General features: G+C 41.2%; 1 protein-coding gene across 6 annotated transcripts in view; it reads right to left on the reverse strand.

The window, feature by feature from the left end:
- Positions 1 to 9,615, reverse strand: part of LGALS8 (galectin 8) — a 48,081-nt gene that overhangs the window by 5,475 nt on the left and 32,991 nt on the right. For 4 of the 6 annotated variants that reach the window (XM_019527240.1, XM_019527237.1, XM_019527238.1 and 1 more), the window contains 5 exons: positions 9,073 to 9,129; positions 8,962 to 8,988; positions 7,311 to 7,399; positions 1,964 to 2,126; positions 21 to 1,487 (listed from right to left, as the gene is read on the reverse strand). In XM_019527240.1, the coding sequence (XP_019382785.1) occupies positions 1,338 to 1,487; positions 1,964 to 2,126; positions 7,311 to 7,399; positions 8,962 to 8,988; positions 9,073 to 9,129 (486 nt within the window). In that variant the 3' untranslated portion in view covers positions 21 to 1,337. Of the gene's footprint in view, positions 1 to 20; positions 1,488 to 1,963; positions 2,127 to 7,310; positions 7,400 to 8,961; positions 8,989 to 9,072; positions 9,130 to 9,615 lie in introns of those variants that run through there. The other 2 variants (XR_002099418.1, XM_019527241.1) reach the window with 2 other exon arrangements.

A 9,615-nucleotide genomic window follows, 5' to 3' on the forward strand; every position in this document is an offset into this window, starting at 1 on the left:
GGTTCCCAACCCCCCCCCCCCCGTGGCCCAGCAGAAGCAGAATGAGGGCGCACAGAGCCAGCTGCCTCCCTCCTGGGGCTCCCCTGCCACCCGGCTTTAACCCCAGAAGCTCAGCTGTGACACCCTAGAAGCTGCTTGCCCAGGCAGACAGACGGGGCTCTGAGTGGGGGGCTCATGCCCCGTGGTTGGGAACCTCTGCTCAGGGAAATACTAATGAAATTGCCCTCAAGTACTCAGCAAAGAAGATGGAGTAGAATATATACCAGCTGCTTGTTTCAGACAGTGCAAGGTAGTAGAGTACTCTCATGTTGAACCAGTGGCCAGGCTTTGCATATAATGTTCACAGGTGCATCCCTCCTAAAAACAGATACCAGAAAGCATCCCTGAACAGTCTGAATCAGATAAGAACTCTTTGGACTCTACACAGTCCAAAAATTGACAAGTTCTAGTAAAATCACTTTTCTACTGCCAACTGAACTAAGTGCGTCACTATCATGCACCAGTCCAACTTCAATTACAGATCTGGCCCACAAACCTGTTGAGGAAGCAGTAGGTGTTATCTTTAACTACCCTAGTAGAAGAAGTGGATATGATTAGTCAGGAAGTGGCTTTGCACCGCAGGACAGAACCAACAGTGGAAAAAGTCTCTCATTAGGCCAAGTGCTGCACAATGGCTTAGGACATGCTTTTAGACTTCAGGCTGAAAAACACTATTATTGTTTAAACATATTATGGACCTGATTCATCATCAGTATATTAGTCTATTTTTATATACAGTAACTCCAGTCATCTCATTATTGTTCGCTTAACATAAAAAACATAAAGCCAAGAGGTTGCACGCATTCCTGCTGAGCAGCATACTCCCTTCTTTTACAATTCCCTTATGACTTGATCCCTGGAGAAGCTGATGCTCCATTTTCAGATTTATGAATCATATTTCAGTCCAGCTGTAATCAAGATAATACTGATCATGAAGTTGAGAATATTCTATTAAGGAATGCTCTCTTTATTCTAGACTCTTGCTATGCAAGCTGTATTTCTTACATATGCTGTAAGGCAACTTCTTTATATTGCTAGGGTTTGGTAGTTAAATTCTTCATACAGCAGGAGCATTAGGCCTACTGAAGCAGATAACATCAGTTTTATTTGTCAGTATACTGAAGACTAGGGAAGATCTAGTTTAATAGGGCTCAGCACTCAGCCATTATGATAGGCATTATTATAAAACCCTGGAAAAAAAGACGACAGCCTGGAAAACTCAGCACCACGTCTGGACTAAAAAGAAAAAAAATCTTTGTTAAAATAGCATTATAAGGATTCTTCAGCCTAATGGAAAACTACCAGCTCCTCACATCCAGTAACTCAATGTCTCCAGTGATCTCCAATAGGTTGATCATGCCCAGCTGTTTAAATCGATGCTTGTACTCTAAGACGTGCACCCCATTGATAGCAACCTTGAACTCATGAGCGTCACAGAAAATGATGAGCTGAAAGCAAGAACAGGAACAGTCAGGTTTGGAGTGAAACTTACAGGAGTCTAATTTGAAATCAGATAAGCCTGCCTTGTGCTCTATGAAATACTAGGTTTCATGAAAGGAACATTTAAAACCAAGACTTCAAAAGGACTTAGTTTCAATTTTAAAAAAAATGCAGGGGGCAGCTCTCAGCAAACTGGATTGCATGAGACAACAAACACGCCTTTCCCTCTTCCCCTTTGCACGCTGGAAAGAGGATTATTAAAGTGTTTGATCGCAGCAGTAAATTGCATCATTTGGATTTACTCTGAATCCTAAAAAGCAGCTATTACTTTTAGAAGTCAAAGAAAAGAAGACATCAAAGACTTAAAGAAAAATCACCTGTTCTGATGCTAGCTACCGGAGGTTAAAAGGCTACTAGCCAACTCTTTTTGTTAGTTATGATAGGCACATTTGGTTTTTTCCTGCTCCCTCAAAAGTAGCCTTACCTCAAAATACATTCCTGGGCTGAAGGGGAAATGAGCCACCTCCTTTTCTTCTTCTCCCCAGCTATCATGAAGGTAAGAATTTCTCACAAAAACTTCGTTTTTCATGCGGGGATTCAGGTGCAGGGCAATATCAGAGTTGCTTGATTTTAGGTTAATAGTAAAGCTGCAAAATATTTTAAAAGTTTAGTCACACCAACTAATTTGTCATGTTGATTGGCTACTGCATTTTCAAGTAAATGTGCTATACTAGTGTCTGATGATCATTTTGGAGGCAGCAGTGAGTGGTTAAAAGATGGAAACATTGACCTTGCCACATTTGTTTGGTATCAAACATTACTTAATAGCTCTTTATTTTCACCTTCCAACTTCCTCAATTCTTTTTGATCGAAGGATCTAAAAGCGAACATTCTTGTGAAGTCTGAGCAAGATGCAGTTAGGCATCTTTGTCTTATTGTAAGTGACTTGCATGTTATTGCAAAAATGCTTTACAAATCATAGTTTCCCAGGTGTTCAGCTCTTACCAAGAACTGATAGAAAAATGAGAGAAGGATTTATAAACTAGAACCCTGATTCTGCAAAGACCAGTCCCCTGCTTACAGTAGACACTAAGCTTAATTCCATCAAAGTCAATGCCACAACTAAGTAAGCACATGAGTATTGGGATAATTGTGGCTTAAATGTAAGGTGACTTAAAAGAATCAGTTTTGCAGGCATGCAACTTCCACTATGTTTAGAAAGATTGTTATGGATGTGGCTTTCCACAACCTGGCATTCAAATCAGCAGACACAACGATTAGCTGGGTATGTGGCGAAGTGACTGTTTGGCAATGTCTGCCAGATGTAAGGGTCAGCTCCCTAGGCACATGCCTAAAGCATAAGACCTGTATTTCACTACACCCTGATAACAGAGTGAAAGGAGAAGATGTGTTTTGGAAGGTAGGTTTAAATTACAAGCATAGCTTTCTCCAAATGGTTCTTGAGTTCTGTGAAAGGCCAGTGCAAGCCAAGTAGCGATACATGGAGACGCTGGTCTAAAAAGGTGAATTTTTAAACTTGGCATTGGTAAATGTTCGAAGAGAAGTCACCCAGGAGAAACTCGAACCTTATTTCCAGGATACAATTCCCCCTGTCGGAGTCAGCACAGATTACATCTCTAGTCAGGATCATCCCTATGGCAAATACAGTACATGCTTATAAGATAACCAATAGCTAAAACATGGAAAATATTTGCCTATCTTCTAATGAAGTAAGAGAGAAGGAGAGTCAGCACATGAAGAACAGGTATAAACACTCCAGCCACAGGCTGGGAGCTTAAAAGATAGCAAATACCATATACTTTGCTAAAGTGAATAGCCTTACAACAGAAAAAAGCTATGCACTTACCCAAATCAGTCAGTGTTTCCTAAGTGTCCAGCACTGTCAGTCCTAGTATTAGCCCCCCTCATTATCAAGGTTTTGATAGCAGCTCTTTAACAGTTTGTTACTTTTCACTCTTTCTGGGTGCAGTTATAGGGTATTAGTTCCAGACAGCTATGATGGGTACGCAGTTAACCAGAATACAACTAGTTACAAAGTAGGCAATGAGACTGAAATATGCTCTCCACTTAAGCAGTTTATGCATTAAGGTATCGTACTGTGTTACATATAACCCCAAATTCCCCACCCCAAAACCAGCTGGGGAAAAAAATTGGGTGTACATTATATGCTAGTAAAAGGGCTCCCTGTGGGTCCAGAAATATGAAGAGTTGGACAAGAGGGTGTGTGGAGCTGTGGCAGCATTAATTGTGGCTCTGGGAGTCATAGCAATTAATGTTGCCACCGTTCCCTCCTTGCCCCCACTACCACATTTCAGGACTTACGGGAAGCCCCCTTCCTTCCCTAACACACACTGGATTAAGGCCTCATGCAGGACTGGTCCATAGCCAAAGTCATGGGTGTGAGCTTGCACAAAGCCCAAGACCCAACATGCTGGGTCTAACTCCATATGCTGATTTTTCTGGAGCCACATGCCAGGTCAGACATGGTATCTGGTTCCAGAGCTAATGTGAGGCCCAGGACTCACTGCCTGGCCTCTGCATTGGTGCACCAGATCTGGCCCTGCCACACAGCCCCAGCACACCAGATCAGGCCCTGCCATGCAGCCAGTGCATAGCCCCCAGCCCTTAGTTACTTGCCTGTACTCCAAGGTAAGTTGTGGGTTTATTTTCCTTCCTGGAGCCTCCCAAAAATAGGTATACAGAAATAGGCAACAAATCTAGACTGGCACTTTGTTATGCAGGTAATATAATTATGCCCTTTTCTTGCATGCCTATACATGGACTAACACAGTACTGAAGATTGTTATGTGGACTGGCACCAGTACAGGTAAGCAGGATCAGGGAGTGAATGGTCAAGAGAGCACTGGTAAAAGGAATCAAAGAAAAGGAGAAACATGCAAGAGTAGGATAAGTGAGGAAGGCTGGCCTAGATGCTAGTGATGCAGACACCAGGACAGAAACAGGATGAATGTCAGAATACCAAAGATCTTATTTTGGCTTTCAGGAGAACAAACCACCAAACTCAAACCCAAACAGTAAAAACTATAAAAGGCAGTTAACAGAAGGAAAAAAAAAATACACAAAATAAACCAAAACCCTGAAAGACTCACAGAGGTTGGAGAATCTCAAGAACAGGTCAGAGAAAACCCCCGTGCAGGATGGTTTAACTATACCTGACCCTCCCTCGTGTGGGATGGACCACAGTCATGATTTTGTGAGCTCCTTTTCAGCATTACATTTCTAGGAATTCTCCCTCTTACTGAGGCAGGGGGTTAAAATAAAGGAGATGCAGAACATCTAGCTAGTTGCACTACCCTTTCCCCCTCAAAAATGTTATGGAGGGGAAAGGGTTGTTTTGGTTTAAGTCCTACAGACCAGTGCCTGGCTATCTTCACTTTACATGAGCAGAGAGAGGTATTTAGCCATGTTAGTCTGAAATCAGGAAGAAGGCAGGATAGTTCTGGACAAAAGTTTATGCATCTCTAATTTAGTTAGCCTGTAAGGTGCAAATCTACCCTGCCATCTGCCTACCTTCATTTTAAACATCTTGAGTTAGCTCCACTGAAAAGTGAAGGGAGGAAAGAGGCTACTGTCTTACTACATAGGCAGTCTTTGACTTACAACGTTTTGAGTTACGTTTTGCACTTACGTTTCTAAATTGACACCCTGTTTCAACTTTGACGTTAGTTTCGACTTTACAACGCTTGATCCAATGCAACACCATGCCAGTGAACAAGTTCGCTGCATTGCTCATCTCCCTGGAGAACATCTGTCCAAACTTCCTTGGACACTTTCTCGAAGAAAGCAAACAAGAATCCACAAAAACCTGTAGCCAAGACTCTTGAGAAGAGTCCAGCCAAGATCCCTTCAAAAAGTCCAACCAAGAGCCTTTCAAAAAGTCCAGCAAAGTCACCTCAAAGAAGTCCTTCCAAATCAATGATTGCTATTTACAATATAAATACATTAATGTAGCTACATTACTCATCTATAATTGATCAAGTACAATATTCTAGGGTATTTTTAGTGAAAATAGGGTATTGGGCCTAGGTTCAGGAACCAATCCCCCGTTTATAACAGTTTCTTATGAGAAAATTGGTTCCGAGTTACATTTTGACTTAAGACGCGGTTTTCAGGAACCAATTGTGTCGTAAGTCCAAGGACTGCATGCATACAAAGATTGTATGCAAATGACCATCCTGACTAAGGGCAACCTATGGCTTCCACTCTATCTGAGGTATTGGGAGAAGAGAGATGTTCTGATTAAGGGCAAAAGTTCACACAATTTTCTAAAGAACCTCAAGTATGCTCTGAGTCCCCAAGAAATTGAAGTTTGAAAATATTCCAAAGACAAGCAATTTAAAGTGCTCTGCCAATCTCCACCCAGCCTAACTAGTGTAGATCGGGAACTAGTGAAACAGCTCCCTATCTGCTAGGCTGATCAATGTTTCGTGACCAAAAGAAAAGAGATGCTACTTGTCTATTTATGCCTCTATCAAGTTAGTGTTTTATGTGGACTTGTTATTAGATAAAGAGTAAAATGTTTTAGTGTTGGTACTCATCAGGGATTTGAAACACTGCTATGTTTTCGGGTTGGCGTTCTTGAAATGTTACTTTGCTGGATTGTGATGAATGTTCTGACAGGAAGCGTGGTACACACATTAAGAGTGGGTCTGAATGAAAACTGCGCTTTCCACAATTTGTGTTTGATCAGTTGGTTGTAACAGAGCTGTTTCTGCTGTGCTAAACACAGACCTTACAGAGAATGTTGCGGCAAACAGTTTTACTAGCTCATAAACTTTGACCATGTCATCCATTCTTGGCATCCCTTCACTTGCTCCCCTTTCTTTAGAATCATAGTGCTTGCCTTCATGTTCAAGGCTCTCTACGACCCATCATCACCTCATTTCCTGTCAAGTTGCTTACTCCCACCTCTGATCAAACCAGGATGCCATCCTCCATCACCCACTTGTTAAACTTTTCAAACACACACCTTCAAGCTTTTTCTTACACTGCTCCTCATGCTGGGGAAGAGCTCTCTATAAACATCTGCAAAGCTGCCTCCTTCCTCCTCCAAATCCCACCTTAAAATTCCACTTTGCTGCAATACGTACAAAAAGTCCTTGCTGATGGTGTCACAGGTGTAACTGCTTTTCCTGCTAACCATACTGTCCACCTCATTCATTACTTTTGCTTCATACTGGGCACATCTACATGAGATGCTACGTCACCACAGTGATGAGCTATGGTGATGTAGTTCATCGCTACAGCAACATAGCATCAGCTGACCTGAGCCGTGATGCTCATTGCTACTGCACAGTAAGGTTGGAAATGACCCATGCAATGCCAGGACTGCACAGTACCGACTGTTGCTGCACAGTTGCGCGCACACAGAGGTGCCCCTTGTGCCTCATCATCTACTTGGACCATTCACAGTGTGGGGTAAGGACAGTCTGTGCCATGTGCTACCTAGCACCATGGAGTCTGGGGTCCATGGCCAGGGCTCCAAGATGCTCTTTATTACAAACAATGAAGTATACAGATAATGCATAGAGTTAGCAGATCTATGTCGTAAGCCTGAAAGATTTTATAGTCACTTTTCAGAGTAAAACTGTACTATAAAGCTGACTCAGAAGTAGCACTCATAGCACTCCCTGATTATGACTGAAGATGTGTCCTTTTTTTAAAAGTACAATAGATAAGGAAGAATCAAACTATGAAAGAGCAGCTTGGACAACAATAGCAGCAGTGAAACAACATGGTTATAAGCAACTGTGTAATCTGCCTTCTTATAGGTGATGGCATTTACTAACCTGTTTGGGTTTTTATTCACTTCTCCTTTGATGGTAACTGTGCGTCCAGGACCAAGTGCAGAATTAAGCCTTGCAAGGTAAGGAACTGCCTGAAAAGACAACCGCTGGGGATTATGGACTGTGGTTTTAACTAATGCATTACAATTAAGTATACAGTGTTGGCACTTGTGCTGATTTTGCTGTTGCTGCTGGAAATGGAAGAATACATCTAAAGAAGTCTTTTGAACTGAGCCACATTTAATAGATTATATTTTATCAGTAACCATTAGGATGCTATATTTATAGCTTAGGCATGCTCATTCCAGTGTCCTGTTTATAGCTGAATAATTTGACTCAAAATCCAGAAAGCTGTTCTGCCAGTACACATATGGGGAGCAAATTTAAAATAAAAATCTATTTGGGGCCTGGGGAAAGTGGAATTGGGGAATGATTTGTTCCTTAAACTTGTTTAGATCCTTTCACTCTGGTAACTCCAAACTTCTCATGCAAAGCTTGATTCAGCTTGGCTAACTGTTTGCAACGTACTATTTGACCCATTTACGAGAGACCAACATAGGACATTGCAGATACCAAATTCTTTGGGCTGACTTAGGTGTTCACCAAGCATGTTTATTCAGATACATGTGCATAAACCTACATGTATATGGCCATCCATGAAAGAGCTTCAGTTTCAGTCATACTTCAGAATAAATATTATCTAAATGTCTTACCCCACATTTTTTTAAACAATTGCATAAAAATATACAGAATAACTTCATAGGTTCTCTTTCCTCCTGGCACCAGTATAAAATAGGATATTTATCCAGTAAGGAGAGATAATATTAGCAGGGTGCATCCACCTTCAAAATGAAGTTATAAGAGGTTTTGGCTTTCTGTAGAAGCAATTGTCACCAGGCACAGAAAGAACCACCAGTCTTTGGTATCCATTAGTCAAATGAAAAAGAATCTGCACTGTCTTGTTTTGGAGGGGAAGCAATGAATAGTTAAGATTTTATTAACTGATTAGATGCTGAGAAATTGTTACACACTTCAACCACAGCACCAAGAATACCCAAGGTGAAGAAGAATTAGATTATAGTGAAGAGTTAGCTACTAACTCTCCACAAAGTTTGCTGCAAATTGTGCTTCTTTCCTCTTCCTCCTTAAAACTGGCTTGGTTCATTCCCTGCACTTTTACAGGAAATTTCTAGGACTAGGCTACAGACTTAAATACAAAAAGTTTCTAGAGTGTTATAGCTGAGTTTGACAGACATCATTAAAGAATCAAGATTATGGTCCTCAGCAAATCTGCCCATCTTGTACAGATGCAGTATTTTGCATTTCAGATTACAGGGTCTAATTCATGTTCAACAGCTTAAATTTTATACATGCTAAAGTATTTTATCAGGTGAAGTACATAATGTTAGTTGGACATGAAATACGAACACGCTGACAGTTGAGCGAGCTCTGCAAAGGACCTAGAATCCAAATTCCCCTCCCATTAAGTGCTCTGTAAGGAATACACGTACTTAAACAGGGAAATGAAAGCTGACTACTATTTATGAGCAAAAATGAGCATGATCCAGGAGATCTGTCATCTCATCTTTTTTTTTTTAATGATCCAGGTGTTTTCATTCTGACTTATGTTTGCTCTGTACATAGAGATACTTACAAATTGTGAACCATCTGGCACTGCCCCCTACAAAAAACCAAACACAATGAAATTAACTTAAAACAATCGAAAAAGGTGGAGAGCACAGAATCACAAGATAACCATACGTACATTTTCTGCGTTTATCTTTGTTATTCCTAGAGACGATGGCTGAGAGCCTTGTAAAGACTGCAGAAAAAAGATATTTATAAATCACTGTTCACATATTAGTACTTTCACTCTAAAAAGTGAGTTTGCCAGAAATGTATTAGGCTCTGTGTACAAAGGATTGGAGTTCTAAATCCTGACATCAAAACCCCCAAAAAAACCCATCAGAAGGCCAGCTAACGGAACCCCTATTATGCTGCCTAATACACTTCCACTCTAGTTTAGACCCCTATACTTGACAGACACAGACCAGTCTTTCTGCATTGCTTTTGAGCAGCTTTTCATACAGATCTTCACTGCGTTATTGATGGGATTTGGAGGGCATCTTTTATGGAGCAAGGATGACAATGATACAAGGCCAAGAGAGGCATGATTCTAACAAGCCTTTTGCAGTAGATCAGTGATTCTCAACCACAGTGCTGCAGCATCCTGGGGTGCCTGAGATCCTTTTAGGGGTGAACAGGGTGCCGTGCAAGATTAGCACTGTTAGGTGTTCCAATGCCATCA

Source organism: Gavialis gangeticus, unplaced genomic scaffold (assembly GCF_001723915.1).
Source record: "Gavialis gangeticus isolate Ggan-Ray unplaced genomic scaffold, GavGan_comp1, whole genome shotgun sequence".
Taxonomy (NCBI): Eukaryota; Metazoa; Chordata; order Crocodylia; family Gavialidae; genus Gavialis; species Gavialis gangeticus.